At 27.2% G+C, this 20,537-nt stretch overlaps 1 protein-coding gene across 3 annotated transcripts in view; it reads right to left on the bottom strand.

Moving 5' to 3' along the window:
- Positions 1-19,970, bottom strand: part of LOC100569384 (E3 ubiquitin-protein ligase MARCH2-like) — a 28,687-nt gene extending 8,717 nt beyond the window's left edge. Inside the window, exons 1-3 of one of the 3 annotated variants that reach the window (XM_016801035.2) lie at positions 19,300-19,970; positions 19,077-19,158; positions 2,079-2,216 (exon numbers count right to left, since the gene is read on the bottom strand). In XM_016801035.2, the coding sequence (XP_016656524.1) occupies positions 2,079-2,216; positions 19,077-19,104 (166 nt within the window). In that variant the 5' untranslated portion in view covers positions 19,105-19,158; positions 19,300-19,970. The remainder of the gene's footprint in view (positions 1-2,078; positions 2,217-19,076; positions 19,159-19,299) is intronic. The other 2 variants (XM_003241633.4, XM_003241634.4) reach the window with 2 other exon arrangements.
- Positions 19,971-20,537: the final 567 nt, after the last annotated feature.

The following is a 20,537-nucleotide window of genomic DNA, read 5'->3' on the forward strand; positions in this document are numbered from 1 at the left end:
CCCCCATGCCCCTCCCTAAATTAAGCCCTGGATCCGCCACTGTTGAGGACTTACATTGTTGTGACGAATACTACCTATTGGAGAGATTATGCAGTAGATTTTAGTTAATGAAAATACCTAATAGGATATTACCGCATTGTCATTCTTTTTGTTGCAAATATTTATACATTTATTGTGTATTTGTATATTATTATTTTGATAATCGGTTATTTTTTCATTTATTTGATCTCGGTATAAGTAGGGTGATGTAATGTATAATATTATATTATTATGTTGTAAAAACGTCAAATATATTGTGCTCACATTAAATAACATATAATATATTATTACATTTCATTCACAGAACGACAGAACACTCTTGATAACCCAACTTGGTATTATTTGGTATTATATTTTGTAGGTGTTTATTTTCGAACAAAATTGCTGAAAACGCACCACTCGCGTATAACACGTGTAGAGACGTGTAGTAGGTAGTTATATACCTAACTATATTTTAAATTGATTTTTTTTTGTCATATTATCCAACAATAATATTAATAATACCTATATTTTAATCGGGCATAATTATATATTAAATTGTGACCTGCAGATGACGTGTTATTTGTGGGGTACAAAGATCAATGGTATCTAACTCTTTTCAATTAATAGATACTTTCCAAACACAAATATCAAAATATTGATGCCATTAGACATTTATAAATGATACAAATTATATATTATTATATAATATATATTTTTAAATTTATTTTACATCTAACCTAACTTTAATCACTTTTAAATTTATAATTTATTTATGGTTACTGTGCTTAAACTGTATTAATTCTTTTAATTTATCTTACGAATTTCCACATACTAAATTTTAAAAACATATTAATTAGGTATATTTTCTCATTGTATATTATGCTCTTGTTTTGTTAACAAAATTAAAACGGCTGTTATTAATAGATAATTTTGTTTATGTTTCAATGTTACTTAAATGATAATAATTTTTAGATATAAAAATATTTCTTGAGCGATCGGCTCTAATTTTACAGTATGACTATTGGTAAATTATTGTATAAAACTAGGAAATTACGACCACTGATATCGTAATTTAGGAAACATGAGGCAAAACGGAGAAATTCTAATATTTATTAATTCTAACTCTATATTATAAAAAATTATTTAAAAACTGGATATTTGGATCCTTGTTCTAACGATATTACATTAAAAAATGTCATATTCGCAAGGCTGGGCAAGTAAATAATTTTTTTTTTTAACTCAATGAAGTTAAGTTAATATTTATCAATAACGAAAAGTTAAAAGTTAAAAGTTAATACACACTTTTTATTAAGTAAAAAAAAAGTTGATTTGTTTATACAACGCTAACGTACTTAATTTTTTTCCAACCCAAAACTAAATTATAGACTACCTATAGTGTTTATACTTTTTACTGTATTTCTATACAAGTTTTATTGGAATAATGTAAATGTTTAACTTTAAATAATTCACGGTAAATATTTTTGACATGAAAACGAGATAGACTTAAAATAGTGAAATGTAATAAAAATAAAAACATAATATGTAAACTTATTTCTTAAAATTAAATTCGTTAAGTTAATTAAAATCCAAAGTAACTAGTTAAGTTAAAAATTAAATTAAATTTTTAAATTTTTAACTCTTCAGCCTTGCATATTCGTACATCAATATAAAAAATCATCTCAAGCATTTATATCGGTTGTTTGATATAATTAACTGTTATTTTATCTTTAAATTTGCATTTTATTTATAGTTACTGTAAATTATTGTCCCATTTTTAATTTTTGATTTACATTTTGGCCTAAGTATATTTTGTAAAAGTTGGTTTAATAATAATATTTATTAAAAAATAAATAATTGTTAATAATTCAAAGGTAATTTATTTTTATTTTGGTTAGTATAATTTGACTAAAATATGTTTATTCTATTCTTAAATTTTTATTGGAGGAAAATAGTTCAAATATTTTTTTCAGAGGAAAATGGACAGTAGTGAGGAAAATGGCACTAATTATTAATACTCAGTACTCAATATTAGTATAATATTCATATTATATACATACCGTCGTAGCAAATGCGACACATTATCAGCTTGTCATTCTCGTCGCATTCGTCGATGTCCCGCGAGTCTCCTTGGCCGTGTCTCTTACTGTCGTCCGAAAACGGTTCCATCTGTACCGCTTCCTCCTCCGACCGTCGAACTTTAACGACGAAAAGAAAAAACACAAGTTAAATAAATATATTTTAAAACATAGCTACTGCTACTTAGTATAATAGGTGATAATATAATAATGTTGTCTGCGCCACAGGAGCCACGACTGCAGTGTGCTTGTTGTAACAATTAATAGACGTCTATCGAAAATCGGCAAAAATATATTTCACTATTTTTTTCTCAGCGTGAACGCCGCCGCAAAATATTATAATATTATAATTATTTTTTTATTATTATGTAGGTACCTACATTATGCATGTACGATTTACCGAGAACATAATATATTTCGCAGTCGCGTAGGTACATTGTAACATGCCCATAGGAAAAATAATAATTCCCTGAACCCGTTTGTTGTCACAGTGTTTAACACTTTTGTCATTATTATTACAATTTTTTTCTCTCCTAGCGTGTCACCAATATACAACTTTATAGGTAATACCGCTGAGTGCAGGTACCTTCAAATACTAAACTAGGTATATATTGGGTACTGTAGGTTACAGTATATGCTACAGTTTGTTTATTTATTTTATTAAACTGCTTTTAAACATAATATTAATATGTAGTATATGTTGATTAAATTATTGTGACGTTTACTAGAAAATAATAAAATTATAATAATTTTTAGGTTGATTTCGTTAAACAATAAATTACGATAAAAGACCAACGAAAACCGTAAAAACTGTACACTAGACAGGTATATAAAATATCTAAGTACATTGTTATAGTATATAGTATTTTAGTACTGAATCGTAGTGTATCATTAATAGAATCTATAATAAATTATAGTAGTTCTTTATGGGGAGGTACGTATAAAAACAACTAAGAGTGATAGCCATTCAAAAAAATACTAAAAATTATTCTAAAAAAAGATTCAAGATAGGTATACCGCACAAAATACTTATGCGACGACATGAATGTAATGCCAGTAAAAAAAAATATTTTATTGAGTTTCGGTACTTTACATAATTAAAAATAATCTTACTTTTAAAACTAAACACGGATATAATGCCATACAAATATTTTGATCAAAGTACCAACCATGCACAAAAAATCAACACAATCCACATACCTACGTCTATACCTACTTATATATCGGTGCAAAAATGTACAATATACGTATTACCATTAGAAATTAAACGTAGTAACTCTTTCAAGATTCTTAAAAAAAAATTAAATTTTGTCTAGGTACTACAAGACAAAATATTGACAGTCTTAAAAAAAATGTATAGGATTATTGCACTATACTTATTATATTGATTAGATGATGATGCTAGTAATTATTGATAATTTTAGTTTTATAGCTTTATATTATTGTGTCATTTAACTAGGCACACGATTGTTGCATAATACTTCATTATATTATGTAGGCAAGCAAAGAAAAAAATATGTATTTATGTATAATGATATTTTACTATGTGAGACATTTGTATTGTAAATTGTAGTTATTTAATTTATAATAACTATAGGTTTTTAATGAATTTATATTTGAAATTGTGAACTCAAAGGCCTCCATACGAATAAATTAAAAAAATATTCATAGACTACATATTACCAATAATATAATCGTATAGATTTCATGTAGATTATTAATATTATGCGACTATATAATTATTGTAATTGAAAGCCAACACCTATATAGTTATACAAATATCCGATATTGAGATTATGATAATATGTATACCTACTATTAAAGGGTGTCGGAACTGCTATTTATCAAGGGGTAAACTTCAAGCCATTTTCAGTTCCCTCCCCCCGCTCCGGGAAAAGTTGTACATTATGTGTATTATTTATTTAATAAATAGTTCATGTGACTTAAAATCCATAGATGTAAAATATAAATAAAAATGTTAATATTGTTATCATATCTCAACTATAATGTTATAACAATATAAAATAACACTAGCTGCCCGATTTTCCTTCGGAAGAAATTATTTTTTATAATTTAACTTAAAAACATATGACTATTTTTTGGCTACACAAATAATATAATATAATTACATATTGTAGTTATTGTTATTGCTAATTTCTAAAAATGATATATCCTATATTTTGAATTCAACCACTGAAGCGGTAGATTTTATTCTTTTTACTATAGAATAGAGGTAAGGTAGAAAAAAATGTAACAATAAATTATTTGTTCAATGAATAATACCTATATATTTCAAATGGAAAAATGCAAGTGCAAACAAATAAATAATAATAATAAATCAACAAACAAACCGGTTTCCTTCGTCTCCAAAATCAAGTTACATTCTTATATATTATACAGATAGGTACACTACATAATATTATAATTTATTTTGTAGTCAACTGAAATTATTATTATATCTTTACTGAAATAATTTAGCTATCTAGATCCCTGTCTTACGTGATGCGGCGGCCATACAGAATAATACAACCATTTCAACAATAATTAGAACAGTCGGATAATTATTAATTTTTATATTGGAAAATGGAAAACATTATTCAGGTAATCAGTCTGCATTGGATAACAATTTAATTTTTTACTAACATTAAAAATACTAAAAATAGTATAGTATATTTAATTTTGAATTTCTATTCATATTACTGAAAATGGATTTTTTTTCTAAATTTAAGTCCAATATAAGCATCCTATATAAGTCTTTTAACTTTAAAAAAAATTAAAATACAACTATTTCACTACGCATGAGAGTTTTTTTTATAAAGGACATTTTTGTACTATAAAAAAATGGTCGGCTCAGACTTAATTAAAGTCCATTTAATAAATAATGTTTCAGGCGCTCATAAAAAACGAGCATGGCCTTCATTAATTATATTTTTTTTTAGCAATTTATAACCGACCTAGCTTTTATTTTTAACTTTCTCGTCGTTTTACTCGCATCTTTCTATTTTGGAAAGCTTAATATATTATGTAAATCCAATTTTATCTACATGAATTTATTTATATTAAATATTGCAGTGTCCAAGGCTGGAATTTACCAATTTTTACAACGTTAATTAAAATTTAATAAAATGTCAAATCTCTTTAACTTCCAGAAACTATCATATAACATCTTTAAAAAATGTGGTTACTGCAGCTTTTCTGTACAGAAAGTTACAAGTGGATCATTGTAATAAATGGTGTTACAATTGAATTCAAGTTTCAATGATATAATATCATGGTATACGAAAAACTATTCTGAACGGAGACTATCTGTCAGTCAGCCTATATTATAGTTAAATTTATAAATTTCAACAAAATAATTAAGATCGTTATTATTTGTTTAAATATCTAATTTTGTCCAAATTTTAACTAAAAATAGCACTAACAAAAACTGTGTTTATATATGTGTTTTCACTTGTTAGTAATATGAACTATTTATAAGATGCACTGTTTTATATTTTATTGACATGTATGATGTATAGGAAATATAAAGTTGAAAAAAAAATGTAAAATATCTATTAATAGCTCAAAAATTTTAAATGGTAAAATAAACATAAGGTGAACATTTGAAGTATTTTTTGTGGGCACCCGTAGGTATCGACTATGCTCGGGTGGGGATGGCGGCACTTCTCTCCGGACACTATGACTTGCCCAAAGAATAATGCCACCCGCAGCCGAGGTTTTGAACTAGTCAGCCACTCCGTCCCTCTAATTAATTTTTATAATACAATAAAATAAGAAGATCGTTCGAAGTGAATTCATTCATTTTTTTTTCTTTTTTTTTTTATTTATTTGAAGAAATCTACAATCTATACATGCTTTTTGTACAATAAGTAGGTTTGATATATGAAAGGTAAAATATGATATGAGTAGTTAGATTAGGGAAGATACCCAGTGGTAACACCCTGTATTTACGGCTCAAAATCCAATGTTGAAAAAATAAAACTTCAAACGTTCATAAAAACTAGTTTGACTTTTCCGTGTACTTTTTTGTTTGGTAGGAAAACTTATAAGGGATCATTTATTAAATTGCCTTACTAAAATTAATTTTAGTTATAAATATAACATTTTTATGAATTTCTAAATGAAAGAATCAAAATAATTTATCAAATTTTTGTGATGAAGACGAATTTTGAAAAAATTCTAACGCTCAACAATTATTGTAGATTTACGCTCAATTTTTTTAATAATTTCTATTAATAACTATTAATATTTTTAGTTACATAAAAAAAAAATTAAATTTGACAAGAACTTGTTTTGCGTAAAAATCACTGTTTTTTATAAATTTTTTTTGTTTTTCCCAACGTTTTTGATTTTGAATTTTGAATTTTCCCACCGGAAAAGATACTGAAGTTAAAAACTGGAGCATTATTCAACTACGTATCGTGTTCGTGTATAAACGTAGGTATACAAAAAAAAACACTAATGATTGTGAAATTAATACATTCATCGCTCCTCTAAGAGTCTAAAAATTGTTGGTGGTTGCCTATATTTCGCTACCTCAGAGTATGGATTAAAGACCATTTTATTATTATTACGATTTCGGCCGCCTAGAAGAAAATTGAGTATTTGACCATGCATTATTATTATTTTATTAAATTTGAAAATTAATTGATTGGTCAACGTTTAAAGTCTTAAGAATTAATAATAATTATTTATTTACATTTTGCAGCATAATTAATATATGATTAAAAAATAAATTCCTGTTAAAACAGCCTGGCATATTATATTAATTATTACTGGTTTCTATCTCGATCGTTTTTAAAATGTTTTCTGAGGACACAAGTCAAATAAAAAAAATAATCTATATCTTTTTAATATAATATAATATTATTTGTATTTATAAGTTCTTACAAAAAAAGGCATACCGATGTTTAAGTAAGATTCATCGATATATTATTTTAAAATTATGACGCATACATAACAAAATATCAAAAAGTCAACTATGAAAAAATGCGTCACTTACGTCAACTTGCCTTCCAACCGTCGATACGTGCTTATAAAAAATAAACATAATATTATAACTATTTATAAATAAATAAACCTATACAAATACAAATTAAATAATAAAATGTGTAGTTAATAAAATGAAGAATGTCAATCGATCGGAGTCCAGTTTTTATTCGATACGGTAGATAATAATAAAATTAATGATTTTTAAGCTTGATTTAAGATATACACGATGTTTTGTTTTCAATGGATATCATTAAATAATCAAATGACTGAATCGGTAGATCCGCAGTACTCTTATAGTCTTATATTATAACGGACTTCAAAATACTTAATATGTACCAACTGCGATTTCATCGGTGTAATTTTAACGACTGCCTAGGTCTCAATGAAAAACAAAGAAAATCGCAATATTTTCTGCATCCTGATAATTATAATAATAAATAATAATATTATGTAGGTGTGATTTTATATTATTATCTCGGTGATTTTTTTTCTTTATCTCTATTCCGCGGTATTCAAATAATTACAAAATAATAACGGAGCGCGTGGAAGCCGTTTAATCTATGTTCAGAGTGGTTCACCAAGCATGCTAACCCCCTCTTTTCTCCAATAATTCAGTTATTTAAAATCTGATTTTTGGAAATTTTAAATATACTTAAAGAGACCATAATATTATTTTCAAATAATTTCGATTTTTTGTACTACTCATATCGTGTCTTGTGGGGGTATAATTAAGCCTCTGTTTTTTAAAGGAGAACCCCCCGTTTTCAACTGTAAATAATTATTTAGTGGACAATTTTTCTGAAAAATTGGACGTTACTAGAATCAAAATTCGTATACCTATGAGTAGTTTTTGAGTTGTTGAACATTGTGTTCTAAGGATAAAAGGTCAGTGGTAATGGGTTTATTAGATATATAAGGGTTATGGTGATTGGAACATTTCAGTCATTAATATTCATCTATCGACATTAATAATTTGTAAAGATGGCCAAAGTATAATAAATACTAGTAACAATATTACGTCTATTTTATATTTTCATAAAACCATTTACAAAGTATCCTTATTACAAACATTTTAATAACTATGAGAAATTACTCATTCAAATTTAGAACCGAAAAAAAAGTAGAGTCTAGTGATTTTTTTCGCTCATTCTCGATCTATATACGTTACAACTGAAGTGTGGGTGCCATAAGCGTGGGCGCGTAGCTACTATACAGCTCTCCTTATATGCCCACCCTTTTTCTGATCTATAGTTGATTTAAAACAATTTGATCATATAGCATGTAAAATGACGAAAATAGGAATCAAACCTTATTTAATACTTGCGGAAACTGGTATAATTGGGCAAAATATACCTCACAGAGAAATGGTGTAGAATATGGTTCTTTAGTATACTTAAAAAGTCAAAAATTCTGTATTTGATTAATTTAATTATTAAAAGATAAATTGGTGGTGAGCATGCTTGGTGAATCACCCTGAACAATAACAATATTGATAAATTATAACGGCTAGTACGAAACATTTTCAGGAAATGCAATTTGTTGACTGTCTAAGGAAATAATAATTGTTTATAATAAAGTATTATAATATTATAAAGGATATTAAAATATAATAACGAAAACAATTTAACAAAAGGTTATTATTGTTTTAAAAAAGGGTTTTGAAAAATGATTATCTGTAAAAATGGGTAATTAAAATTCACGAAATATAATATGCGATAAATAGGTATTACAATATTACACTATTTACACCTTAGCTGGTACCAATATCATGAAACATTATTTGAATACGACTAAGTATATTATTAATCGATTATAGAGCTGTAAGTAAGGTTATAGACCTAAGTAATTGTATTCGAGTTATTAATGTTTTGTTATAATATTTAAAATACAGTAAACAGTTTGACATTTGTCAAAGAACGTATGTTGTATAAGTTCAAAGTCGTGTTTAAAATTCAAAGAAGAATATTATAGTAAACAAAGATAAGGTTTTCGTCGTTTTTATAATATTATAATAATAATATGTCCAACACAATTAATATTATCATAATATTTTAGTGATCAGGAAAATTATAATTTATATTTAATATTATTTGATATTTATTGATAAGTTGGCTGTATAACATAACTGGCTATTGACTTAACCACAATGCTAATTATTTTGATTGCTTTTTTTATGATCCCATCATTATATGGTTTACTTTGTCAAACGTTCTCCACGAATATCGATTGTTAATCGAATTAATTCGTCATATCACAATAATGATAATATACCTAATGTTTAGCCGTATATACACGATAAAAATAATATTGTAAACCGCACTATAATTGATGTACACGAAATGAGTTGGTTTTTTGTTCGGACATGAAACATTATTGCACGACCGAATTGATTAAAATTTAAAAAAAAATAATATAATACAGAATTTCATATTTTATTTTAAGTAGGTTTTTGTGTTTTCATAGTTATTGTTTATAGTAGGTATTAGCTTTTTTCCCTTGGCCATCGATTGATAAAATCGAACGTGTGTACAAGGCTAAACATTATTTGGTAGGCAAAGCTGTACATATTATTATATATACTTATTAGTTATTATAATAATATGGTCACTACATATGTATAAATTGTTGTTGTTAATTGGATGACAAATTCATATTTTTTTGCTACGTTTATACTATATAAGTAACTGCTACTTTATATTATTATTACGTTAAATGTATGTGTTGTAGTACAAATTATTTTTCACTTATCGGTGGTTTTGATTCCTTTCTATCGAATTTTCTCAGTTAGTTATTACAATTTACAATGCACGAACACTTCCAAAATCAGTGAAAACTTCGATGCTTCGAATTATTTACGATTTACACAACCGTAACGCCGACTTCGATGGAATACACCGCGAATTAGTCGAGCTAAAAACAAAAATGGAACTCATATGTATAATATGCAACTATTTTGGGCTGAATCAAACATCGCTCTCGAAATCGGTGACTGTACATAAACCAACGACGGATAAAGTTCAATTTTCAGTTTCAAAATACAAAGCTTATCTAGGTGGTAGGTACTTATCCGTTTAGTTTTGCTCGTTCCATCGGGCTAAAGGGACTATTACTCTGTCTCCGTATTCTGTGTAAGCGGCATGTGTGGTTAACACGTTACCACAGTATATGGGTACCCGAAAATAGTTTAAAATACTCAACTATTTTACCTTTGGTCTGGTGGTTATACAAATGTGTTATTAATGACTAGTATTAATTAATTTATCCGAAAATTATTATTTAATTTGGTGTACAACGATAAAATTCTCATCACTGGCCACACGGTTTATACGGACACGGAGGTAGCTATGAAACGGCCACTTATAACAATAGCGATAAAGGATTTGGGTTCGTTAGAAATCAGTAAATCTTTACCCCTCATCATCTATAATAATATCATATGAATATAATAATATTATGCTATACCCCAGTAGGTACAATATGTAATAATAATGAAAAAAAAACTATAAATTATATCTGTAATATAACAGACACAATTGTACATTAATTATTTATATTTAAATACGGGACGATCGCAGTCATAAAAAATATAATATACATACTTATATTCAGTGTTGGGAATAGATAACTAATAATTTATCTAGATAAAGATAAAAATTAATACATTTTTATCTAGTTAGATATAAGATAAATTCATGTTTAATTAAAATTTTGCATATTTTCAGATAAATGTATCTATTGATATTTCCCAACACCGCTTATGTTATAATATACGGTATGTGTGGTATTACCTTTGCAGTCCTACGGGGGTTTTTTTAAGCATTGGCCGAGCTTTGTATGATTTACAAAATATATAATCATAGGTAGGTGTCCAATAATTATTAGGTACGAAGTTAATATATAGATGAGTAAAGATTGATAATGAATTAATGTATTTTATAATAACACAGACATCATACCTACCTACCGTGGTTTGAATGAATGGCAAAAAAAATAATAATAATAATAACAACAACAAATGATTGACTGACCACCAACCGTATTATATTTATACCTATTATATTAATATATGGTTCGATGTTTTGTACCTACCTATTTAATATATTTTACCCCATTCGATTTGGCGAGGTCTCAGATGGTGAGATTATGACTATTTGCATGTAACGAAGAATCGGGACTGTTGCCATAGAGATTCGGCCACCACAGAAGTGTCAAGGTCTAGTCCAATAGATGCACGCGTGACGTGCTCTACTTTTAGTTTTTTTTTTCAACATGTCAACACCCTCATCGTTTTTTTTTTAACTTTCAGCCGTCATGTTCGGTGTATATATTGCGTAGACCATCGTCGTGTATTATAATATAAATATCATGTTACCCATACTGTGGTGCACTCGCGATGGCGATAAATCGAGACACAAAACAATATAATATGTCTAATATATCTAATATATCGGTCACAGACAAAAAACAATACGTCTGTGGTATCGGCAGACCTACAATGACGCGTATTGGCGTGTTACGATTACAATAGTATTGCATACAGCTGCTGGAAGACATATTATATTATTATTATTATTATTATGTTGTGTAGGCCACGGTACTGTGTAAGAGACATTTTTTGGTGATAAAAAAAGGACGCCATTAGTTTATCGTGCACCGGTCAAGTATACTTTTAACAAAACATTAAAACGCTATTGCATAGGTGAAAATGAACTTTCTTATGCGCCGAAATAGTTTTATATATTTTTATCAATTGATTTAAATTGCAATTTTATGCTTTTTATCGCACAAATATAATATAATTTGTTGTAATAATAGTAAGCAAAGGTAAATAATAGTTAGGTAATAACTATACTTATTAGTAGTCAACACAATACACAACATGATAAAACTACCAATGTACCTACCTATATATTATTGTTTTTATTTTTAAATCTTGTATTTTTTTCAGAAATTCGTACTTTTTAAAAAAAATTGAAATTGTGGCTTATTTATCTATAGAAATTAATGCCATTTGGTTTTTCGATAAATAGATAAATAACAATTAAAATTAGTTTATAGATATATTATTAATCCAATTTAAATTTATTATTATAAGAAAATATATTGTACCTATATATTATGATTTGGGTACCAACTATAAATTATGATTAATTGTTATAGTTAATGGTAATCATATTTATTAAATGAGATTTTTTCGCAAAATAATTTTAGGTTCCCGATATGTAAAATTACTTCTGAAGTCTGAACCACGCGTATTTTAATTTAAAATATTTATTATATTTTTCAAAATCGATGGTTATTTTATTAAGTTGTTAGCGGCTTCTAATATTATATGAAATAAATACTTTTTGATTTTATAGCACCAAAAGAACTGAACTTCGTGCTATAATATGAACTAAATTTTTTTTAAATAAGCGCTATAATATATGCCATAAAAACACGAAAAATACCAAATAAAACATTTTTTTTTTCTGATAACAATTTAAAAAAACTTATATTTATTAAATAATATTATTAGACCAAAGTACAAAACTATATTATAAGTACAATAACTGATAAGAAGTCTTAACTAGGTATAGTCTATAATATATATTATATACTGTTCGATGGGTCAATGTCCCCAGGCTACCTATCTAAAAATATATAATTATATGAAATGAAAATGTGGTTATTTTTCTTATGGATTCACATAAATGGTAAATTGTTTCTACTACTTTTAATACAATATAAATGAAATTCATGAAAATACTAAATATATCATTGTATTACCTATACAGTATAGGTACACTATACATATTAGCAAAAAATTGCACCAAAACTTGAAAAATTGCACTAAAAATCTAAAATACTTCAAATATAAAAAAAATAGTGATATAAAATTTCTTATTTGGACTTTGGAGTCCATGGTGAATAAAACAAATATTTAGCTAATTTTGCTATTTATATCTGGGTCCTATAATAATTAACAAATTACTATCAAATCACTATTTTTTCAGTTAAACAAAATAAGAATACTCTTCTTTAAAAACAAACCATTCAAACAAAACAATAGGTAAGTATTTAATTCTTAAATATTATAACATAATTACAAACAATTGAATATTTTGTGTTTTAATTTAAATCATTTATTAAAACACCACAAATACTTTTAAACTTTGGTTTCTGGAAAAACTTACGGAAACCATGTAAATAGGTAAATAATGTATACCAGCTTTATATGGCTATATATTAACCAAATGCTAAGCAGGTAATAAAAATTAAAAAGGTATAGTTAGATGTAGTTACAGTTACACCATTACATTACTTGCAACTTTTTATATATTTATGGTTTATTTTTACTTTTTAAGACTTCTGGTAAGTTCCCGTACATATTTAATGTATATTTATATGACAATAATATTGGAATGTGGAATGTGTGTTTATAAAAGTTTCATGCATATAGTTTCACCACAGACAATATGATATAATATTGAACGTTATTAATACTGATTATGAATTTGCTAGTTTCAAATTTTGTTAAGAGAATGTTTGAACAAATCTTATATATATAAAAATCACGTGTAACGTGTTTGTCCGGGATAAACTACGAAACTACTGGACCGATCTTGATGAAATTTTTTACACTGTGTGTAATTTGGTCCAACTTAAAAGATCGGCTAATTTAAAAAGGGATAGGACCAACCCCTGGAGGTGCTAAAACGAGAATTTTGAGATTTCCTATAGACATTTTTGTTTATAAATAGTTACCATGTGTTTTTAAACTATTATTATAATAATAATAATAATAAAAAAAACTATTAGTAAAACTAAATCTCTATACAGGCTAAAATCTGGAACTACTTATCAGATCTTCTTGGTTTTTTTTTAAAACGAAAGAGAGAGAATCTCACGGAGAAGGTTCATATGAAAGAACATTTTAGGAAAATCCACCGGTGTATAATTTATTGGTTGCTATTGGTTAATCGGACATGTTTGTTTATTTGTATTATTATCTTTTGTCAATATACATATACATAATAATAGTTCCAGAGTTTATTCTGTATAGTTATAGTCTGTGTATTCATATAGTTAGTAAATGTACAAAGGGTTACATAAATTTGTTTTTTTTACTCATCGGATCTTAGTACGGTAAGGTTAGGATAGGATTTTGTATAAATTGATTATATTAATCCACCGTAAGTGGAATTAAGTAAAAACGACAAGCTTGGTATAACGTTGATACTTCATAGAGCTAAATCATACACTTACGCACAAACAGCACGGGGTCCGCGATATACCGCAGGTGGATTGCCTACCTGATAATGTACTGCTGCCTAACCAGAATTTTTATTCCGGGCAACAGTAAAGTTAAGATACATTTTGAACACCATACACCGAATATTAAATAACGAATTGAACAAAGTTTGAGTCATATTGAGTTGATACATTTAACGAGCAACGAAGTGCACGGGATCAGCTAGTATTGGAATATATCAGATATCAAAATTTCAACAAATGTTTCAGTTCGGAATAGTTTCAATAATGCGATAGCCGACAAATAGAAATTTTATAATTTAATAAACATCAGTCTATTAATAGTATATTGTAATATAATAAGATAAGTGCAATACCTAACTTCAAATTATATTGCTAAGCTTTATCTCATACATCTATACACCCATATCGTAGTTGAATGTTTAGGTAAAAAGCGATTGAGAACGGTCCTTATCGGTCGTACCTATTTTTTAATAACACGATTAAGAACGTTCTTACCTGCTAACTTATATGCTACGTTGCCACATTTGGCAAGGCATACGGTAGGTTTCAATAATGACATTTGGAAATATTTATTTGACTGCTTCGTGAGACTCGTCAGCACCGATTTCGAAGTCCAAATACAGCTTTCTTAACGTTTAGTTAAGAGGACGTGATACCCGCACAGGGGTGGCTCCAATGGTATGGTTAGGGAGCAAGTCATCATTTTCAGACAATTTTGATGAATTTTTTTTGCAATTTTGTTTTTAATAGTATAAAATTGCTTAGAAATACAGCTTGGGGAGCCGCGGCACCTAGGCTCACCCCCCTGGAGCCACCCCTGTACCCACATGTGTTGCCTCCGTCGTACAAGTGCGTAACATAGCAAATTGTACGCCCAGCAGAACACGTGTAGCTACGTGGGTTTAAAAATTAGAGTGAATCTACCTCTTAATATAAAATCTAAAGGTAAGATTATTATCTAGGCAACCTCATGGGATTTATATTATATTTTAATTTTAAAGCGAGTTATGAGTATTTTAAAAATGTTAATTTTTTATACACCTTAAAATACATATTCATAACTCTCTTTAAAATTAAATTATAATAAAAAGCCGATGTGATTGCTAGATAATAATCTTATCTTTAAACCTTACAAGAGGTCAATTCACTCTCTAATTTTTAAACCAACAGAACTACACGTGTTCTGCTGAGAGTACAATTCGCTATGTTGCTTTGTTTTCTCTGGTAAAAATAAGCAATACCTATAGGCACATAAGATCCGTTTGCGTATGTGTTTAATGTATATGTATAACTGTAAAAAATGTTGGTGCAAATTCATAAGTACCTACCATCTCCGAAAAGTTCAATTTGTTTAAATAAACATAAATCATTGTTTTGCAAATTATTTATTTGGGATATAGCTTTATTTTAAGAATTAGGGTAAATTGGGTATTGTTTTTTCTTCTTGTAATAAATTACCTTTCACACAGATTTTATATCATTGTGCGTAATTTTTGGTATTCAATATTTTGGTAAACTCGGTTCTAATAACTTTTAAAGATCTTGTAGATGTATTTTCTTCAGCTTTTCGATTAGAATTTTCTCTTAAATTGTTCTCAATCGTGTTACTAAAAAGGTAAAACGTTCTCAATCGTACAAAACCAGAATGTTTTAATCGCCCCGAAGTTTGATTTGTAATATAGCTAAGTTTCCTTTATCCACGACTAATTTATTTATCATAAATGTGAATAATAATATTATCTCATTTTACCATATTATGGTAGTTTCATTTTTATGTACAAATAATTGTATATAATTTTAATTTTCAAACAATCATTAAATTAAAATTTATATAACAAATAAATAATAAAAATGTGTTAATATTTTAAACAGTAGTAAAGCTCATTATTTAATGATGTTGGAAGTATCTACAAGAAAATGTTTTTTTCTTATTTTTCTCTGACACAATAATACGAATTTCACAATTATTAATTTTAATTTATGGGCTCACACGGAATAGAAATAACAATAAAACACAACAATTTGATCGCAATATACATATATTAGTGATCGAACAGGTAACTTATGAGTATACTATTCAGATAGGTAAGCTAGAATTTGGTATAAAACTAAAATAGTTTTATGATATTGTCTAATAATATTATGTAATATTGATATTTTTATATCTAAAATTATTTTTAAAATACAATCGGAAACGTAGCAAATTAGTTTTGTGCAGAATCGTGTACTTAATGTGGAATCGTGAATCGCCGGTGAAAATTTACTTAAATTCTCTCCATTTCATGTCACAGTGTGTGCTATACTAAATAATAACTATTTATACAACAAGCCTGTTTTGCGCATAATGAAGTTGGCCAATGAGGCCCCAATGACCACATCTAAATACTCATATTTTTAATTAAATTCATTATCTTTTGTTATCTGCATTATTTTAATATTATTTGTATGTCTGTATTTTGTATGTTGTGTGCTTTATAATGTAAACAAATTTATAATAAATTTATAAATATTTAAATATGTAATCGTTATAGTTATGAGATTTGGTGGATAGAGAAAAGGCAGAACTGCAGATGATGCCAATATCTGCACACATAAATAGGGACATTGGGGCTAAGTGATTCACCAAACTGCAATTGGGAAAAAACCATAGGACATAATATTGCATCACTCACCATGAGTATGGCGAGGAATATAGTCTATACAAATGGCATGCAGAAGTAGTGAAAAGCATCAACGATTAATATTATAGTTACCAAACTCCTCGATCGGTTTCCTACATAGTAATATATTTTTTATGTCATGTAATAAAAGTATATTGTATAGTTAGTTTGTGTTCCTATTTTATATCATTATGATAGTATGGTATTTGACTTCATTTATCATTCATAATTATTTATTTATTTGATGTATAATATTGTATGCTTGTTATTATCATCTGTCATTACCTTTTCTGACTGATATAAAGCAAGACAAAACAAAAAATGAGGTTTATTATAATACCTGCCTTACTTATTACAACAAAATAATGTCAACGAAACTTCCATGTCATATTATGACACCGTCAGTTTAAACATTTAAAAAACGTATTCCGACGGCCCATCACATACACGTAGTCTAATCCCTATAATAATAATAGTAATAGTAATAAAAAAAAAAATAATAAGAAATAATAATAGTAATAATACCTAACAACAATTAAAACGATGGTTAAAAAGCAAAAAATGCGGCACATTTTCACTGTTTTTGAATTACCGGGTCACTTGACTGGCGTTTCTTTGTCTATTGCGTAAACAAAGGAAACACAGTGACGACGAAATACAGACAAATAATTCATTTTTTGTTTTTGAACAATAAGTAGACAGCTGTTGGAAAATAAATGAACCACGCGGATTTATTTAATCAACTGAACTTTCATCAATACCCTCATCACAATTTGAGAACACAAACAATTAATGTTTCTGGATCATAGACGATTTACTAGTATATTATATTATTTTGAATAATAATATATAATATGATATAATATCATTATTGATAATTATAACTTAAAAATGTAATCTTAGATATTTTTAGAGTGTGACATCAAATGGCATACAGTCGTCGAAAGTATTTATCTAAAATAGTTGGGTATACGATGGTTACCTATATAATAGTACCGACCTAGTTTTGATAGGTAGGTACTTGCTACTATAAAATTTGCCTAACACCTTTTATTTTAGTTTACCGATTGGCGATTGCCTTACCTATTCATTTCCCGTTTGTCAAGTTCCTAAATTGGAAACTAGCAATTTATTCAGCTACCGAAGAATATATTGAATTTATAATATATCTTACACTTTTTAACACACTGCGTTGAAGAAGTCTGTGCCCAATGCAATAGTATTAATTGATAATTTCGTCTTCTATATGTATGGCTTATAATATTTTATTCATTCGGAAATTAAACAACAATTTTATTTTTCCATATGTTTTTATGGCTTATTATTTTAGACAACATTTTTATATTTGTTAAAGAAGCTGTTAATAATTCCTAAAAAATAATGTATTTTATTACTTACATTTTTAATTACAATTATTGACAACCAATTATTCATTAGTTTATCATTAATAATATTTCTACAATATACATTTTGTGTCGGTAATTATAGCGTTCTAACATAACTGGTCATATAATAGGTAGTTAATAATGTACAAATAAATAACTACATTTTTTTAAATATTCTTTTCACCGCGTTTATAGTACCTGGACATAAAATTATTTTACCATAACGCGTTGTGAAGATTTATTTCGTCATGTGTGCACCTAAAATATTTTAAGTGATTTATAATTATAAATAGCTACCATTGGAATTATAGTTCATAAATGTAATTTAATTTAATTTAAACAATAATTATTAGTCTTAAATTTTAATACTCAATCGCAATCGGATAATAATAGTTTAAACACGTGCAAAGATTTAAATGTTTTTACTAGAATTTTAATTCTAATAAATTAATATCTAGAGATTCGAAACTGTCGTAGCATATTATAAAAAAAATACTTGTTTTAAGCACACACATAATATAATAATATATTTTACATAATTACAGGTGTTACATTTACATTCTGTATCGATACACAAAATATGTCGGAACAAGAAATTTCAATTTAAAATCCATAATTTCTCAAAGATTAATATCGACACAAATATATTAACAAAATATTATATCTCTATCATAATTCATATTTACCAGCGCGATACATGTTGTCGTATGTCATGATATTCGTTTATTTAATTCTTGAAACACGTCAAAACCAAAATTGAGTTGAAGCCTTAAAATGTAATAATAACAATAATAATAACAAATAATTACAATAATAATCTTGTATCAAAACAAATAAATAAGTAAGGTAATTAAAACTGATTTAATTAGGTATTGCTTTGGATGGTGAATATAGATATGATCGACTAACCTACGGAACCCGAGTACAGTGTATAGGTACAGATCGGTTTAAGTGAATATAGAAAATAAACGATAAATGGTTTGGATAGTCGTTAATAATATTATTATGATAAATGTATTGTAATCTATTTTTGATAGCAGAGCATTTAATTAAAAAACTGCGTTTTTTTTTTATTATTAACTTGTATTGACAGTTTGTTATTCATTCTGATTGGATAAGTCTATATCACTATAGTATGATAATTAATATTTGTATTTTTTTTCATCGGTGTGTTCCTTGCAAACAAAATATTACCTATATATAATTATAACTATACCGTTGTTCAGAGACAAAGCAGAAAGTAAGATACACGAATAAAGATGTGTACATAACAATAAATTATAGCATACTTAAAAAACATAAATCGTTACTTATAATTAGGTATTCCCTACGTTGTTAGACAAATAGGTTTGGACGGTTTCAACTTGGAACTTTGATTATAAACAATTAATTATTTTAGAATTCAAACCGCAAATAACAATAAATTCTCAAACAATATTGACGCTCACTGTTTGGATTGTACCTACACTGTAAATCGTATGTTGTACGGTGTCGTTTCATACATTAAAGGCAACGCACTGAAGTTACTATAATAGGTATAATATAGTTATTTGTAATTAATGAAAATTGCATTCGGTGATTAAAAATATTAATTATCGCGTTTTGAAAAATTAATTGTTTGAAAAAAATGTCAACTCGAATAACCAGAGGGATCTCTGGTTTTAATAAGTCTATTAATTATAATATAACAATATAATGTTTAATATCATATTATTATATCTATTTCAGCAGCTGCAGTCACGTGGAAAATGATAAAACACATAATATTGTGACCGATACGACTGACCAATATCGGAGAGCATATTTATATCGATCAGTATATCATATTATTGAAAAAATATTATATTAGTTGAATACATACCGATTTTATGAAAAAGTTAAATTGGTTATTATTGACTGTTATTTTTTCGTTATTATTGACTTGACAATCTATAACATAATATCATGAACGACCAGTACCTATATATTTGATCAGTGGCGTACCCAGTGCCGAAGTGGGAGACCCGCTCGAGCCGAAGACCCTCCCCATTGCCCGTATAATAATATTATTTTTTTCTTTTATAAAGTTATAACTGTTGTAAACAAGTAAGGACATGTATTATGCATATATAATACATATATACGGCTCAATGGATTAGTGTAATAGC

This window comes from Acyrthosiphon pisum, chromosome X, assembly GCF_005508785.2.
Source record: "Acyrthosiphon pisum isolate AL4f chromosome X, pea_aphid_22Mar2018_4r6ur, whole genome shotgun sequence".
NCBI lineage: Eukaryota > Metazoa > Arthropoda > Insecta > Hemiptera > Aphididae > Acyrthosiphon > Acyrthosiphon pisum.